The sequence below is a fragment of the Oncorhynchus gorbuscha genome, linkage group LG08 (genome assembly GCF_021184085.1).
Source record: "Oncorhynchus gorbuscha isolate QuinsamMale2020 ecotype Even-year linkage group LG08, OgorEven_v1.0, whole genome shotgun sequence".
NCBI classification, from domain to species: Eukaryota; Metazoa; Chordata; class Actinopteri; order Salmoniformes; family Salmonidae; genus Oncorhynchus; species Oncorhynchus gorbuscha.
The window spans coordinates 42519649-42538746 of NC_060180.1; the positions used below are offsets into that span (position 1 = coordinate 42519649).

Below are 19098 nucleotides of genomic sequence, written 5' to 3' on the forward strand. Positions count from 1 at the left end.
ATGATACTCCCTTGTGGCCTGCTCGCTCCGGGCATAGGTCTAGTGCTTTGGTCCTTCCTTGCACCTCTGCTGGTGTGTTGATGGATGCTTCCTGGTTCTGGTCTGGTTCTGTGAGAGGGATAAGTATAGGGAGAGGAAGGGGTTAGGGATAGAAAGGGTGCAAGGGATTAGGTGTGGTGAAGGTTGATGTCCATCGGCCTTAGGTTGGTGTTGGAGGAGGAGCGATGCGGCAGCAAGGTTGGACACTGGAGGCTGGACGAGAGAGGGACAAAGCCCGGCCCAGACCGACCTTGCTACGAAGCACTCACAAACAGTTGGTAGGTGTGTTCAATTCGAGTGCCACCGTGTGGGCAGCTCTCTGTACGTACCTTGTGATATGGTACTGTACTGTATACTGTGGGGTGTAATAACAGAACCATTCAAAATGCAGCAATTCTTTCCCCGCCCACAACAATATCCCACAATGCCAGACCATAATGTACTGTAGGCTGCAGTTAAAGGTTTCCAAGTATTTCACTGTTGATAAAAAAAAGGAATTTCCGTATAATTTAGAGTTTTTTTGTTACAGTGTACCATGTAAAATACAGGTGTTGAATTGAGCATTATGTATAATAAAAATACAATTTAGTACAACACATTTTTAGTAGACCAAAATCATTGTGGTCAAATATTGTAATATTTTGTAATCCTTTATTTCCATGTACAGTAAGTGATATTCTCATGTGTTATAACCTTCTCACCATTGAACAAAAGACTGCATGTATAAGATGTGTGTAACCACAGTTGTACTGTATGTGGCTCTGAAAGCACAGTGTTTCAGTGTGTCTTCTCCTTCTCTCTGTCTTGACTTCAGATTTCTGACACCTACTCCACTGTGTGTAAAACCCAGAAGAAGAAACCTCCCCCGGACAACAATGGAGCCAATGCCCTCCCCCAAAACCAGTGCTCTGTGGAGGAGAATGGAGGACGTGGGGGAGGAGGAGGAGGAGGGAATGGGGCGTGGGTCGGTTCCGGGGGAGGGGTGAGGAGTCGTGGCCGGGGGATCCAGGGTGGTCAGGCCCGATCCCACGAGGAGCCCTGCTACGCGCCAGTTGGCGACAGGACCTGGCCCGCCTGTGTGGTAGCCAAGTCTGCCCCGGCGTACGCCACTATAGACTCCCGGAAACGTGAGCCTGCAGGTACCAATATTGGTGTAATGGGGTCAAACGCCACACTGAAGCCCAAGAAGAAGCCTCCTCAGCAGGAAGCGCCGTCTCCAGGGGCCCCGGGCCCCCAGGGACCTCCAGCAGGTCCCCCAGCTCCTCTAACCAAGGCCCTGCCTGGGGGGGAGAACTTCTATGAGACCATCAGTGATGTAAAACAGGGTGCTAACACAGCCAGCACCACCACCATCTTCACCTTCAACGACGGGATGGAGATGTACGTCACTGGCCTGTAGCTGAGAGACACTGGCTCACACACTGTGGGGATCAGACCTGTTTGGGTTCTTCTGACCCTGTCTACACCTGGTATGAGCTATGAAAGGGATTGGCAACAATGCATATAGCAATGAGACCCACTGGTGAAACCAAGCATCGGAAGTCACTTCCATAATACAATGTCTCCAGTGATATGATTGTGGCCACATCCAGTGACAAAAGAAGAAGACAATGTTTGGAGGTGGATGTGGAGGCATTCACCAGGTTTAGACAAGGTCTCTGACCCAGGGGCAGACACCAGACCCAACCAGTGGTGGAAATGGACTTTTTGGTTCACTGACTGGGGGATTCCAGATAGGGTTTCCAGTGCCTGTCGTAGCTTTGAAATGAACCCAGTTCCAGGGGTTCCTCCTCATTTACACCACTGGACCAACAGAACCAGAACTACTCTACGTCTTTGAGATGTATCACAGAGCCAGTCTGGCTAACCCAGTCTGGCTAACCCAGTCTGGCTAACCCGAGCCTGAATCATTCGAGCCAGACTCAAACAACTGGTCCAACAAGACAAGACTGAGCATCACGTTTTGCACTGGATAACAGTGTCACTATTCACTTTACCTTACCTTACACACCCATTTGTGTGACATTTGACATATATATTTATTTTTGTATAAAGATGGTACCCTTAATAAAGCATGCCCTGTACAGAACGCACGACATGATAACACGCAATCACAGATACATGTGCAAACACACACACACACACACACACACACACACACACACACACACACACACACACACACACACACACACACACACACACACACACACACACACACACACACACACACACACACACACACACACACACACACTGTAGGAAAACATTGTTGTGCATGAAAACACACATTCTCACAAAGATGACAGAGGAAAAAAGTGTGGAAGACACCCGGGTGGCTTCACTTAGAAGTCCCCACTCCCTGATGACATAATCGATGGTGTCACTGGTAGCTTCACTTAGAAGACTACTGACTAACTACATTAGGGGTCTTTTTCTACGGCAATACAGGGGTAATACAGGCCTACTTCAAACATTTTATATATTTTTTGTTAATAATTCTTATTAAATACATTTCGATTGATCAGGTAGCACCCCTACTTCACACGGCTATGTTTATATTGTTCCTTTCTGTTCCTGTTTAAATATATATATTTTCTTTACATTTAGCTCAACATTAAATGACTTCACCAATCAGTGCGGATGGAGCGGGCAAGCTATTTACATGCATTGGACAGACGAGTGTTGAGCACAATATGCGACTGAAATTTGGCCAGTGGGGAGTGAGCGAGAGAGGGTGAAGAAGGCTTGGCTTGATGAGCTGGGCATTTTGTTGTTATGATATGCATTATCGGAATTAGGGCCACAAAATTATACTTACGGAGGAGTGGCTTGAAGGAACTTAGAATGTCTTTGAGCTTCAGAGAGTTGGCTTAATGTTGGACCAGCTAGCTAGCTAACTAACAAGCTTCTGTGTGCAGAGCGGCACCAGAATGAAAAGACGAACATGTCTTACCTTTTTGTGGTTAATAAATGTGAAAAGTGATAATTATAGTATCCTTAACTAGCATTGAAAAGGTTCATCGATTCTTCTCTAATAAAAACATCTCTCTCTAATTTCTGAATCATGCTTGTAACATCAGTAGACTACTAGACTATACTTCGGAGGGGGAAGGACAGGTTGCCTACACATGCACACACACTGGCAAAGATTTTCAGCTGGCAGAAAGACGTTTCGAGTGACATAGTGAGGGCTGCATAGGCGCTTTGTTGCGTTTTTTTGTGGGAATGTAAAAGAAATGCCCGGAACGTAAGATAACATTATTAACCAGTTCCCATACTTTTAAAATAACAGTTCTGTTCCGGAATAGTATATATTGCAGTTGTGATTCTGTACATCTAAATGTTTAGTTATTTTACAGGTTTTTGGTTGTGTTCTCTGAACCGTTTCCAACCCCTGACGGTAACATACTCTAACCTGGACGAGGCGCTCTCGTCTCAAACTCAACACTCTCCTGTACAACTTTTCCTGTTTGGTGTTCAAGGTAGAAATTGCCCCTAACCACAGATCTACAGTCCATACATACAGTACGCTGAAGATGTCTTGTAGCTGTACGTGGCTTTGGATGAAAACGGTATGGTGGTAAGGGAGTATACTGTATACGTACGTCTACATAGAGCAATCATTCACTATACATCTGAAATACATCTATCAGACTTACATGCAGGGATTTTGAGCAACTTTATTTTAATCATGTAGATATTAGTCTTGTAGAGATGTATCGAGCTCATCCGGGTTGATAGGTCAGGGTAAAATGGCCACCGTTGTTCTTGTTGTCAGTGGTGACACAGTTCAAGCGAAGCAGTGGTCCACCTCAAGTTGCCTCACGCTGTTAATTCCATCCGGAACTATTGAGCTTTGACCACAGTGACTGACCACAGAGCAACAACTGACAAACTTATTGGGATAGTTCAACCCCACACCTAAGTCCTCCCTTTTCACATCTCAAAAGAGGTCTAATGTTGAGTTGAATTCATATACCACAAGGTCTGTGGTGTAGAGCCTTGTAGAGAAATTCGCAGGACTTATGTTACAGACACACAGAGAAATCGGACTGCAGATAGGTACTTAGCACAGTAGAAGGCTGCAGTGGTGTGTCTAGAACATGTTGAATGGGTGGACAAGGTGGGGCACAGACCCAGTTTAGACGGGAATAACATTTACAACCTTAATCGATGTGCTTGCTCGTGCTCAAAATTTTTTGGTGGGCTTCATAGTAAAGACACTGTGCACCCGTCATTTGAATGGAAAGGGACATTTACAAACACCAGAAGTGTGTATTCATGGATGCCAAAAGAAGCCGGGCTTATAGGACCTTTCCCGGTGTGGTCTTCCACCTTTTCATCAGAATTGTCCTAGCTAAAAGAATAGAGCTGCAAAATGCATATATTTTTTTCTTGAGCAATCTTGACATCTTTTATGTCTAGGAGTATTGTGCTTGAAGAAAGATTTTTAGTTGGGTTCAGTTTGATAATGTGCACCTGCTCAATAGTTAGCGAGCTAGCTAACATTAGCTTGCTAACTGAGCCAGGCAGTCACACACACTTCATATGAAACTAATCGAGTTGGTAAGTACATATGGTGACAACATTTAAAATACGCAAATGAGGGACACCAAGATGATTTTTACAGGACATTTGTATAGCCTACATGGACTTTTTGGGGCAGGGCAGCACCCCCCCCAAAAAAAAAATACCCCCAAAAATACCCTCAAACACCAAGTTAGGCATACCACATTTAAAAATAGACCATCACTGTCAATCGTGAATGATAATTCTTCCTGATTTACCAGTGAAATGTCCGAACTGCATGCCAATCATTTGATCTCAATCAGTTTCATAGGAATATCCATTAAGATCTCATTGAATTACTGTTTTGTGACTAAATTAGAGCTGATGGTGTTAACAAACTATTAGCCTGCCTGTATTTTGAGTTTTGGACACATTATCTTTAGTTTTTTACCATTCAGCTGACCTAAAATCTCATAAGAAATGAGATGGTGTTTTTGGTGTAACAATAACATTATGATATTATATCTGGGTCTGTTATGTACAATACAAATGATCATTATGTGATCTTTGATCTATCTTTACTACAGAGCCAGCGCCAGAACGAATCAGTTGTTCGGGCATTTGATTGCCATATGGGAGGGCATGTTTTTTCACAGGAACTATGTGCTTTTATTTTATGGGTTTTATAGTAGAGACATGTAATTTAACTGCATTTTTTTTAAACCTTTTAATGTTCAACATAACTTGTCTTCATCTGATTGTCAAACAAATCACTTCAAGAAGTGGCGTGGGATGGGTAGATATTTCACAGAACAACAGATGTCACAATCTCTACGCTGGACCTTTTGTTAGCTTGTACATGAGAGATAGAAATAAAGAAAGGTGTGAGATGCATTGGCAGTTAATGTGTCATTTCTATTGGCCGTTGTTAACATGACATTTTATGGCCAGGATAATGGAGTATTGGAGGGCTGCAGGGCTATTGGCTGTATTGTGCAGTAAGTTTAGTGAAGGGCTTTTGTGATTCGCTCCCCAGGCAGAAGTCAATGCCAGGACTCTACTGCTGCTTTCTAATCTGCAGTCTGTCAGTTGGAACAGTATAAAATGACCAGTGAGCGTCTTTTGGAAATCCCCCCCTCTCTAGCCTGTGCTGAAAGTTGTGTTCTATAGTAAACCATCTCTTTCCCATGTAGCTCTTTGGGAAATGTGATAGCTTAGAAAGAAGAACTGTGACACTAGGGGTTTAATAGGGGGTGTAGTAATCAAGTCAAGAGGTAAAGAGGGACACAAACTGCTCAGGGACCGAGAGACGTAGATATATGAGGGATGAATAGTATGTGTTATAACAAGCCCTCTAAAGTTAGGAGAGTGTGTGGAAAATGGAGTTCTACAATGGGAAAACGTTAAGTTAGCGTGTATAGGTTTACTATAAAATACATCTTATGAAATGCACTCTGTATTTTCTTAATGCATTGTTTATGTTTGGTTTTTACCTATTGACCATGATACGTGTTTAAATAGCGGATGCCACTGCCATGAAGACGGCAGATGTTTCTTTAATACTGTTGGTGCATTTTCTTTCTGCTTGAAACAAAATGCATGTTTTTGACCAGATGAAAATGAAAAAAGTAACAAAATATTGTGCTACCTAATTTATTTCCTGATGTTTGTTTTTTGTTTTCCTGACTTGTAATGGGGGGGGGATATATAACCTTTGACGTTGCTTCTTCTGAGGACTCATGGAGAGATATGGGGTTGGAGCAGAACAGGGGCTGGGGGGTAATGCCGACCCTGCATGCTTTCAACATCAATAGTGCAGCATATGTGTGATATGACCAATGACTAACAGCTGAGATGATTTGAGCAGCTTTTGGGCACAGATCTAGCATCATCTAGCACGGCCACTGCTAGTTGCCTGAGGAAATTCACTGACCTTTCATTCAACCCATTTAGCACAGACTGAATCTACAAAGACATGGCAGGACCAAGACCAAATAAAGGCTAAAAGTACTTACTGAGACATCTTTTGCAACTGCATATTTCTGGCAAATAATGTACTGTACTGTCATTTTATATTTCCTGTTACCTTTCAGTTTAGCACAAACATAACTGACGAAGACGTGTTGAGGCAAATGGTGTAATGTGTAATATTATTGTTGTGATGTTATACATAACTATTTGACTTGTTGTTGGTGGTATGCTGAAAGACTTGGTGTTGGTGGAAATATGAATGGTTATCACAGATGTGGTTTTACATTGGAGCAAAGATAGGGTAGCTTACTTATCTCCTAAATGTGAAGGCACAATGGCTTGTCACTGCTAGCTTCTGTGGTCTAGGATGTTTTAATGTGACACAGGGTTTTAATGTGTAAAAAATGTCCAAAAGATTGTAAATGTTTTATAATAATTAATAAAATATCAGTCTCAAGTTTTTACTTTTATAATAAAGTAGCACCTTTATAACATGTCTATGTGCGCATGGCAATGTTTTCTTTCATGGTGTTTCATGTTTCTTCCTTTTTACCACATCTTTTTCTGGGCTGGTTGACGGTTATGGATTTTCACCAATGACTGATTTCACCTGAATTCCTACACTTTGGACTTCAAAGTAAATCTCAGCTTTGTATAATACACTCAATAAAAATGATTATATTTATCATGGTGATTCAGGAGTAACATTAAAACAGAACAATATGCCCCGTCATCAAATATACAAGAAAACCCTCAAAATGCTGAAGGAGGGAACATTTGATCAATATTGAGAAAAGATTAAGGGATAACTAAAATGACACTATTTTTCTATGTGCAGAGCTGTACTATAATGTAATGAATGTGTAGGGGACTTCTGATAATGCAGCAGATCAGCATGCCCCAAATCCCAGGTGGGGTCATATTGAAAAGTTACTGCTGAAGTAATCATGCCAAGTGTATTCATATGGTCTACGATTAAACATATACACAGCATACCACTTACCTTAAACCCCCCATACCATTTAATTACTTCCCTTACAATTTTATTTAAAAATGTTCACCTGAAAACAGAAGAGACACGAGTTCAGTATTCAATTAGAGTTCACATTGTAATGCCACCTTTTCATGTGAGGGGAATCGCAATAACTCTCACATGTTGAATTTGTGTTGTTTCATGGTAGGCCTATCAGATGTTGAAATGTTGCATCCCACGTTGTTGCATTCATTTCACATGTGCTCATGTGCAAATGTTGTCACGTGCAGCTCCGTATTATTGTTTTGCAGAGAAAGAAGATCGCATGGAAGGAGCGTGTTGCTTTTACGTGTCACGTCACATGTTATCGCTTTAACGTCACATAAGGAGATCTTAAGCCTGTGTCACACAAAGCAATTTGGATGCAATTTCTGTTGCAGATGCAAGTTGCAAATGATATCTTCTCAAGCAACTTTGTTGATACACAAAGCAGTTCAAACGCAATTGAAATGGCAACATCCTGTCATATATCACAACATGGTTCCATAAACTATTTGTTTATCAAACCAATTGATAATTGTAAAAATATCGATTCAGACAAAATCCTCGATGTACAATTTACCTAGCGAGCCAAAATGTTGCATATTTCTATGTTTTACCAAGCCAACTAGCTAACCAAGCAAGCGACAAGCTAGCTAGCTAGCTAGTGCAGTTCATGTTGGACAATGCTGCAGTAGCATACCACCCTGCATCCCACTACTGGCTTGCCTCTGAAGCTAAGTGGGGTTAGGTCCTAGTTGTTCCCTGGATGGAAGACCAGATGCTGCTGGAAGTGATTTTGGAAGGCCAGTAGAAGGCACTCTTCCCTCCAGTCTAAAAAAAAATATCCCAATGCCCCAGGGCTGTGATTGGGGACATTGCCTTGTGTAGGGTGCCGTCTTTTGGATGGGACGTTAAATGGGTGTCTTGACTCTCTGTGCTAAAGATCCCATGGTGTGATTAGGTGTGATAACACTGGTGTCCTGACTAAATTCCTAATCTGGCCACCTAATCATCTCCAGTGTCCTATTGGCTCATTCCTCTCCCCTGTCAATATTCCCCAGGTTGTTATTGTAAAAGAGAATTGGTTTTCAGTCAACTTAGCTGGTTAAATTAAGAATGTAGACACACGGAGCAACTTTCTTACAAGCAATGTAAATTGAGTCCAGATTTCTACATGTGACATTGGCTTTATATGTGAGATAATATCAGACAGTTAACATGGCCTTTAACCCTTGTGTGGTGTTCGGGTGTCCGGGACCCATTTTCAATGTTTACTAAAAGACAAATCATACAATCATGCAATTGATTATCTTTTCAACTTGAGACTCATTGACATTTTCTGCGAAGAACATGTAAAATAACACATTTTTCATGTGGTGTTCTTTCGGGTCCACTGTACCCGAGGGTAATAAAAGTTTGAAAAAGTGTCTGTCAAATCAAATAACATTTTATTTGTCACATACACGTGTTTAGCAGATGTTATTGCAGGTGTAGCGAAATGCTTGTGTTCCTTGCTCCAACCGTAAAAACAAGTTCAAATGAAACAGAAAAGTTTGTTGTGAGTCTTCAATCTTGTCTTCCTCCTCCCTGGGCCTGCTGTTTCAACACCAAGAACCTGTCTGTCTCCCTGCCTCTCTGTCTGTAGTGTATGAAACTATACCATATCTTGCAGGAACCTGCACAATGTAATTACAATATATTATTTCGATACAATATTTGGACACATTGTAAAAAATTCTGTTTTTCCCCGCACTCTAGCCCAGCCAGCTGCAAATTGGAGGAGGGACACAAATAAATAGCTTTGCATTTGTGGCTCCTTACTTCAATCAATCTCTATGGCAAAAATAATCTGTGCTCAGAGAGCCTTAGAATTGTTTTTTTTTTGCAGAGAGAGAAACTAGTGTGGAAGGAACGTCTTCCACTTTGGAAGATTAAGAATTTTCAGAATATGAGGATCATGTCTGTCAATTCGGGGTCTGACGGTGAGTTGGAAGAAGAGGATGAGATTGACCCTCAGCCAACCCCAGGACCAGCCCATCAGCAGCCAGCCACATGGAAGGAGATGGACCAAACTCATTAACATGCATACTTTGGGGTTCTTATCCTTGCTGGTGTTTTCAGATCCAATGGGGAATCCACAGAAACTGGCAGAGAACTTTTCAGTGCAACAATGTCTCTGGAAAACATCCACATTATTTCCAGGATTATCCGCTTTGATAACAGAGACACAAAACCAGCTCGGCGGCAGAGAGACAAGCTAGCGGCAATCAGGACAGTGTGGGAAAAGTGGGTGGACCTCTTTCCCCTGTTTTACAACCTTGGGCCCAACGTTACTGTTGATGAGCAGCTTATGCCATTTAGGGGCCGCTGCCCCTTCAGGCAGTACATACCGTCTAAATCCGCAAAATATGGAATCAAGATCTGGACGACCTGTGATGCGGATTCATCATATGCGTTGAACTTGCAATACAGGGAAGCCAGATGGAGGAGCCCCTGAGAAGAACCAAGGGATGTGGGTTGTCTTGGAAGTGACACAGGGACTCCATGGCCATAACATCACATGTACTAACTTTTCTATTTTGCACAAGCTGGGACAGGAGCTCCAGGAATGAGTTACCTCTGGTTTGTTCAGTCAGATTTTTTGGGATAAACGCCGAAAATAAAGTCTGAGATTAACACAGGTTTAGGAAATCTTATATATTTTGTTCTGTGACGTAATATATCAGTCAGTCAACAGGACCTTTATAAATTATGAAGCATTTATGTGCTTGTTTTGATTAAATAAATGCTTCAAAATTCCCAAAAACCTATATGTAATGTGGTACGTGTTGCTGGCAGGGAAGTCAGGCGCACGAGAATGAACTTGGTATAAACAGAGCAGTTTAATAAAAATTCAAAAACTCAGAAAACCAAAATATACAAAATAAAATAAGAGGTTGCAAAACCCGTCGCACACCAGAACGTAACTAGCACCAATACATACAACAAACAATCACCGACCAGGACATGAGGGGAAACAGAGGGTAAATACACAACATGTAATTGATGGGAACCAGGTGTGAAGGAAGACAAGACAAAACCAATGGAAAATGAAAAATGGATCAGTGAGGGCTAGAAGGTCGGTGATGTCGACCACCGAACACCGCCCGATCAAGGAGAGGAACCAACTTCGGCGGAAGTCGTGACAGTATATTAGTTGATGTAGGTTATCTCATAGAACAAAACATTAAACCTGTGTTTACCACAGACCTTATTTTTGGTGTTTATCTGGCCAAGATAAGTTGCAGGACCGTGCCGTGAATATCTGGTATATTCAGCCTCGTTTGATATCTGGTACTGACCTCGCACCAAGTAGGTGGGTGGGATTACAAATGGCCGTACTCAATGATTGGTCTAGTCTCTCACAGTGATGTCACAGTGTCGCCTATGTTATGAATATGAATACTCATGCGCGAGTCACTGTTGCCATTTTTATAGGAGAAGATAAATCTGAATGTGAAGGGTACAGCTACAGTAATGAATAACGCTAAAGCTGAAAACAAATAACGGAAGCTATAAATTGGTTAGTTGGAGAAAAACACCTTTGAGCATCTGGGCAGACTCCAGCATCCAAAGACAATTGGGTTCTTCCACCAGGAATGAAAAGGTCTTACAAAACATATTGGATATTATCTGAAATGGAAGCCATTGGTCAGTAAAACACTGCAGTTAAAAAGTTAAGAAGCTTAAACAAGAATATAAAAAGATAACAGGCCACAATAACAAAAGTGGATCAGAGATATTTGAAGCCATGATGACGACGAGCAGCAAGGACGAGCACGGTAATACATTGTTTTTAGTCAAATTATTATCTAGCTAGCTACCAAAGATCTTCAGTGTAACTAGCTGTAGGGTGTGCGAGTGAGAACTGTGAAGAGACACCTGGTGGAATGTCCTGTGGGGTATGTACACAACAACATTTTCAATATGACTTGACCATGATAATTGACCATCCATTATACCTAGGAGTTTAGCATCCTCAACATGCTTAAAGGTCACACCCTTTATGTACATCTCCAGTTGAGGTTTAGGTGTTTTACAATGCTTGTAGTTTTAGATGTGTTTAAGACTGGTTTATTATTAATCACCCATTCAAAGCTGACTGTGGATCCTTCTTTAGAATTTCAGTGAGCTCACTGGCTTTGGGTGCATGCTGGCATGTAGAGTGTGGAATCGTCTGCATGCATAGTCATTCTATCTTTGTGTAACGTACCACTGGCAAATAATTTGTAAAAATAGAGACAAATAACAGCCCAAGGAAACTGCCCTGAGGGACACCGCACTGTACATATCTGATGTTAGAGAAGCTTCAATTAAAGAGCACTGTCTGGGTTCTATTGGATAAACTCTCCAACCATGTGATTGATAGCAGGTGATGTAAAGCCATAGCAAGTGTGTTTTTTCAATGACTAATTTGATCAAGAACATCAAAGGCTGCACTGACATTTAAAAATACAGCACCAACTATCATATTTTTATCCATTTATTTTAACCAACATCCGTCATCTGAGTTAGTGCAGTACAAGTTGAGTGGCCTTCTCTAACTGCGTGCTGGATGTCAGTAGGTAATTTGTTCTCTGAAAAATAGCATCGTATTTGGTCAAACACAATCCTCTCCATCAGTTTACAAAAAACATGCAGCAAACTAATTGGGCATCTGTTAGAGCCAGCAAAGGGTGCTTTACTATTCTTAGGCAATGGAATAACATTAGCTTTACATGAGCTTTCTTCAACGCCTGTGGACACACACTTAGGCTTTGATTAAAGATACTAGGGGTGGCAGTACAGTCTACTACCATTGTCAATAGTTTCCCATCAAGTTTGTCTATACCTGGTAGCTTGTCATTATTGATGTATAACAAAAAAAAATGCAACCTCTCCCACACTAACTTGACCAAATTCAAAACAGCAATCCTCGTCTTTCATTATTAGATATTTTATAGAAAAACCTGATGGTTCACTGTTCAATGTTGTAATTTCACTTCTGAGTTTTCCCACTTTATTAGTGAAATATTCATTGAAATTATTGCCAATACTGAAAGGTTTTGTTATAAATGACCCATCAACTTTAATGAACAATGGAGATGAATTGGGTTTTATGCCCATGATATCAAGGTAATCCGAAGTCTTTTCCCATTGTGTGTCATTTATCTTTGTTTGGTAATATCATTTATTTTTGTTAAGTTTAGTCACAACATTTCTCAATTTACAGGCTGAAGTTTGCCAACTCTTTTGCATAATTTATTTATTTATTTTAACCATACAATTTTTAATCTTTTAATTTTTTATCTCCTTGTACTGTTTGGACTTGGACCTGTTCACTGAACCCCTGCCTATCCTGACCTCGAGCCTGCCTATTACCTGGTACTGTTTAGACTCTGACCTGGTCTATGAACTCTCACCCCAATCTGCCTTTTTCCTACCCCTTTTGGTGTAATAAATATCAGAGCTCAACCATCTGCCTCCTGTGTCTGCATTTGGGTCTCGCCTTGTGCCCTTTTACTACTGTTCAAATGTTTTTTTTGTCTATTAAAATAACATCAAATTGATCAGAAATACAGAGTGGACATTGTTAATGTTGTAAATTACTATTGTAGCTGGAAACGGCTGATTTTTTAATGGAATATCTACATAGGTGTGCAGAGGCCCATTATCAGCAACCATCACTCCTGTGTTCCAATGGCACGTTGTGTTAGCTAATCCAAGTGTATAATTTTAAAAGGCTAATTGATCATTAGAAAACCCTTTTACAATTATGTTAGCACAGCTGAAAACTGTTGTTCTGATTAGAGAAGCAATACAACTGGCCTTAGACTAGTTGAGTATCTGGAGCATCAGCATTTGTGGGTTTGATTACAGGCTCAAAATGGCCAGAAACAAAAATTTCTTCTGAAATTCATCAGTCTTGTTCTGAGAAATGAAGGCTATTCTATGTGAGAAGAGAAATTGGCAAGAAACTGAAGATCTCGTACAACGCTGTGTACTACTCCCTTCACAGAACAGGCTCTAACTAAGAGGAGTGGGAGGCCCCGGTGCACAACTGAGCAAGAGGACTAGTACATTGGAGTGTCTAGTTTGAGAAACAGACATCTCAGAAATCCTCAACTGGCAGCTTCATTAATAAATAGTACCCGCAAAATCCCAGTCTCAACATTAACAGTGAAGAGATGACTCCGGGATGCTGGCCTTACAGGCAGAGTTCCTCTGTTCAGTGTCTGTGTTCTTTTGCCCATCTTATTATTTTCTGATCAATTTGATGTTATTTTAATGGACAAAAAATGAGCTTTTCTTTAAAAAAAAAAGGACATTTCTAAGTGACCCCAAACTTTTGTACAGTAGTGTATGTATAATGGTAAGTATAGGGAGTATAGTAGTACTTAATCCCCAAGGGTAAAATAATGTGACAGCCAGTATAGTAATGAAAAAAGGGAGCGAAACACTGAGCTAAGGAACTTGCCTTGGCCTCTCATTCCAAAATCATCGGCATTAATATGGCTTTTGTCCCCCCTTTGCTTCTATACCAGCCTCCACTCTTCTGGGAAGGCTGCGGTTCAATGGGGTTAAGGTCAGGGCTCTGTGCAGGCCAGTCAAGTTCTTGCACGCCGATCTCGACAAACCATTTCTGTATGGACCTCACTTTGTGCACAGTGGCATTGTCATGCTGAAACAGGAAAGGGCCTTCCCCAAACTGTTGCCATGGAGTTGGAAGCACAGCATCGTCTAGAATGTTATTGTATGCTGTAGCGTTAAGATATCCTTTCACTGGAACTAAGGGGCCTAGCCCGAACCATGAAAACAGCCCCAGACCATTAAACCCAGTAAAATACTACATTAGTAAAAGTACATAAGTATTTGATTTTAAATATACTTAAGTGTCAAAAGTAAATGCAATTGCAAAAATATACTTTAAGTTTTAAAAGTCAAACTATAAATAATTTCAAATTGCTTATATTAACCAAACTGCACAAATCTTTTCAGTTTTTGTTTATTTACGGACAGCCAGGGGCACACTCCAAAACTCAGAAATAATTTGCAAATGAAGTGTGTGTGTTTAGTGAGTCCTCCAGATCAGAGGCAGTAGGGATGACCAGGGATGTTCGCTTGATAGGTGAGTACAGCTACGAATGGACGTGACTTTCCGGAGCAGGTTAAAGAGAGCACCACCATTTTCAGACAATTCACCAACTTGGGTGAAAGCGGTGTGCAACATAGTAAATTGGTGGTGGAAAATGGTGTTTTATTAAGACAGTACACATATTTTTCCTTTTTTTTCACCATTACAGCTGGTTAAGGAGGAAAATTATGCTTTTGCAGCCTGCATGGAGGATGCTTTATGCACGAGCTGTCCATGTATTACCGGGAATGCACATCAATCCCAGATAGTGCAGATTTAGCACTAACTATCGGCGGAACCACTTAGAAGTTAAATGATGTTGAAAATTTTTATTTTACCCACTGAGCGAAAAATATACTTGAGTTACATTGTTTTTTTTCTGGGGTGGATTATCCCTTTAATGTAAACACAGGCACTTAGGCTACGGAAACACTGATACAATGGCATAGGCTCATTTTTGTTATTATCCGGTGTTAAAACGAGTGATTAATTCCCCGCTTTGGGATACTCTTTCAAGTTGTGAATAGGCTGATCCACTTGATCTCCACAGACATAAGGCTACTGTTTCGACTTCAACCAAGTCTTGGCCTACTTGTTGTTTTCATTTCTCCCCTTTCCAACGGCCGCCCGGCAAAGGGCAAGCTGGAGCGACACACCCCCACAATCTTCGCTGATAAGAAGTGACAAAGTCCAAACTAGCCAATGGGCTGCTGGCATCCGACGGCTGCGTGCCGAACTGGAGTGTTTATGTATTCTGAGGACCAATGAGAGTGAACTGAAGGCGGTGCCCTGTGAAGCTCACCAGGCTGCACCAGTGGTCTGGACACGCAGGGGAGTGGAGGCGTGGTATTTTATTTTACTAAATAACTAAACAATCTTTAACTATACCGTAGAACAGCGGTAACAGACGGAGATCGATTCCAGACAATCCCGATAAATGTCTTTTATTACATATATCTGCACTAAAATCTATAGAAAGCGGGTCATCTTTCTCTAGTCCAATGATGAATTCTAAACGTCTGCTTGACATGTCCGCTGTTGGAATACGTCTCGGGGGCGCTTCGAAACAAGCCGGTATTGATCAGCATGCAGAGGGGTCCAAGGGACGCAAAATTACTGTCGCCGCCACTGCGGACAGCGGTGTCATTCTGGCGTGCAAGAATGGTCCCGCAACGGGAGCAGTTTTCTACAAATTCGTGTTGGATGATGGATCTTTAAGAGAATGTACAAGACAGGACACCGTCCTCAATGCGAATGACCTGTCATCAGGGAGAGAAAAATTCCACCTGAATACAGTAGGTTCTATTACATATTTGTTGGTCTAACAGTGAGTTGGTTAGTTATTAATTTCCACCCTATTCAATTATTCACATGAAGTCCCATTGTTGCCGAAAAGCCTACTTTTGCAGTCACCCGCTCAGGAAGACCTGTAGCCCACACATTGTGCATATGGTTACAGGGCTCCCGGTGCGAAGAGGCTAACTCTGCTGACGACGTGACCCGGTTATGTTCTCAAGTGAAAATATAGGTCAGGCATGCGACTAACCCGAGTTAGTTAGCCTATTAATTACAACTAGTAGCCTATATATGACGGATTTCATCTGTTAAGATGGCGGCCCATTGCATGTGCAAAGTTTATATGTTCAGTCAAAATCATGTTTTCATGAAATTGGGTCATATGGATGAAACCATATCAATGTAGGACGACCAAAGTATTTACATATCTGTTGCTTCTACATTGATAAAGTTTGATCATAAATGTACTGGTCCCCTCCATGTCAAACACTTATTCAGGAGGTGGGATGGAGGCAGGATTATTAAAAAGCCTAATTTACAAAATGCCACATTTGGTAATGTTTTATTCTCTTACCTAATTCAAAATAAATTCAGCCTTTTAACCAACAAACCAGAGGGTGTTTGCAGAGGGGCGTGGTTTACATGGCTAGGTAGCTCGTCTACTGGTGCCAAAATTTGACTGCAGCACGTCAACAAATATAATAAGAGCTTTCACCTACTCGTCTAAGACACTTAACCCTTTTCATCTGTGTCTGGTGTTCGCTATTAACTGGCTGACGAGGTCTTCAGCCAGCATGGAACAAACGCGGGGGAAGGGTTGCCCAAAACCGCTACAGTTGTCATATCATTACATCGAGACATGCCAAATGACAATTCATAGAAACGTTTTGATATTGTTGATATGCATGCGATATTTCAATGACAGACCGACCAGGGTAAAATCTATGATCCCTTTTTTGATGTCACTTGTTAAATCCACTTTAATCAGTCTAGGTAGGTGAAGGGGAGCAGACGGGTTAAACAACGATTTGTAAGCCCTGAGGCAATTGAGACATGGACTGTGTATGTTTGCCATTCAGAAGGTGAATGGGCAAGACAAAATATTGAAGTGCCTTTTGAAAGGAGTATGGTAGTAGCACTGGTTTGTGTCAAGAACTGCAACACTGCTGGGTTTTCCCAAAGGACACCCAGCCAACTTGACACAACTGTGGGAAGCATTTGTGTCAACATGGGCCAGCATCCCTGTGGAACGCTTTCGACACCTTGTATAGCCCATGCCCTGACAAATTGAGGCTGTTCTCTGGGGAAAAAGGGGGTGAAACTCAATATTAGGAAGGTTAAAGATGCACTATGCAGAAACTGCTTTGCCATTTGCTGATTGCTAAATTTTTTATAGTTCGCCTAATTTCAATTTGTGACAAAACAAGCAAGTATAGTGTAGGGAATCATTGTACCATCTAAACTGCTGTGACATATTTTACCATAACCAAAAACATTGTATTTTCAGCTGTTTGAAGCTGGTCTACAAAACCCAAAGTAAAAGATGCAAAAACTAAACTCAAGAGCGGGAAGCATAGAAATAGCGGACATAGAACAGGCTTGCTTTCAATGCGAATGGCAGATCTATAAAACACATTTCTATATGAATTTGGTCGGGTCACCCAAATATTATGTTGATTTTGGCCTTCAGCATCAGATGCGATCAGGACACGCAGGTTGACATGTCAAAACAAACTGAACCAACTGTATTATTTTGGGGACAGGTCAAAACACACAAAAGATTCATGGTCATTTAGCTAGCTAGCTTGCTGCTGCAAGCTAATTTCTCCTGGGATATAAACATTGTGTTGTTGTTTTTTAACCTGAAATGTAAAGGGTCCTCTTTCTTTTGCTGGATCGTTGTAGAATCTCGACTCATTTTGAGTCACACAATATCATGTGTCCTCTACTCCAACAATGAATCCACAGATAAAAGAGGAAACCTAATTAGTTTCTAGTAACCTCTCCTCCTTCAGTCTTCTCCTTCTGTGGATTATATATGGAGGTCCCTTTTTTGCCTTCAAGTTGACTATTTTTCAAAAATGGAATCTATGGCATTATTTAGGATGCTTAAGACAGAAGTTTTATACTATAAATATTTGAACAACAGTGCAGAGAGCGTGGTTCACATGTATTTTTTTGACATAGTGTGCCTTCAACGGGATTCGACCTCATACCCACACATCCCTGAATGTTCAGTCTGGTGTTTTACAACACACGGTTTGAAAAGGCACGTGATCAAACAAAGCTTTCGGCATCATTCATGACGTACTTTGATAAAGTGATACACGCATCGGCACACTGCTTCGAAGACAGCTGCTTAGCAATTTAGCCTCGGAGCTCTGGCATCAAACGTAACATCACTACTGTAATTCTTCAACTGAAATTGTCCAAGACGAACGAGCTAGCTAGCTTGATATACAGTGCTGATAATTCCATTTGGGCATGCTAGATAAATTATACAGTCAACATTTTGTTTATATTGACGCTGTTACAATAATCAAACAGTTGGAATAACAAATCATTTATAAAACATGCATGACATGATTGATGTTTCAGTGTTTGTTACTTTGTGTATCAGCAAATTTGTTTGAAATAATCTCACTGGAACACTGCGCACTGCATGTTGCTTGACAAAAGCGGTTTCAAAGAATCCCCAGTCAAGGTGCGCTCCCTGTCCACTCAGCCTACTAGCTCTGTCCACTCAGCCTACTAGCTCTGTCCACTCAGCCTACTAGCTCCCTGTCCACTCATCCTACTACCTCCCTGTCCACTCAGTCTACTAGCTCTGTCCACTCAGTCTACAAGCTCCCCGCCCACTCAGCCTACTAGCTCCCCGTCCACTCAGTCTACTAACTCCCTGTCCACTCAGCCTACTAGGTCCCTGTCCACTCAGCCTACTAGGTCCCTGTCCACTCAGCCTACTAGCTCCCTGTCCACTCAGCCTACTAGCTCCCTGTCCACTCAGCCTACTAGCTCCCTGTCCACTCAGCCTACTAGCTCCCTGTCCACTCAGCCTACTAGCTCCCTGTCCACTCAGCCTACTAGCTCCCTGTCCACTCAGCCTACTAGC

At 41.6% G+C, this 19098-nt stretch overlaps 2 protein-coding genes across 3 annotated transcripts in view; both read left to right on the plus strand.

Moving 5' to 3' along the window:
• Nucleotides 1–4648, plus strand: part of LOC124041681 (protein PRRC2A) — a 129548-nt gene extending 124900 nt beyond the window's left edge. Inside the window, exon 9 of the mRNA XM_046359548.1 lies at nt 854–4648. Coding sequence (XP_046215504.1) covers nt 854–1438 — 585 coding nt within the window. The 3' untranslated portion in view covers nt 1439–4648. The remainder of the gene's footprint in view (nt 1–853) is intronic.
• Nucleotides 4649–15525: 10877 nt separating this feature from the next.
• The window catches only part of LOC124041682 (zinc finger protein 704-like), a 97540-nt gene continuing 93967 nt past the window's right edge, over nt 15526–19098 (plus strand). For both annotated transcript variants that reach the window (XM_046359549.1, XM_046359550.1), the window contains exon 1: nt 15526–15985. In XM_046359549.1, the coding sequence (XP_046215505.1) occupies nt 15692–15985 (294 nt within the window). In that variant the 5' untranslated portion in view covers nt 15526–15691. The remainder of the gene's footprint in view (nt 15986–19098) is intronic.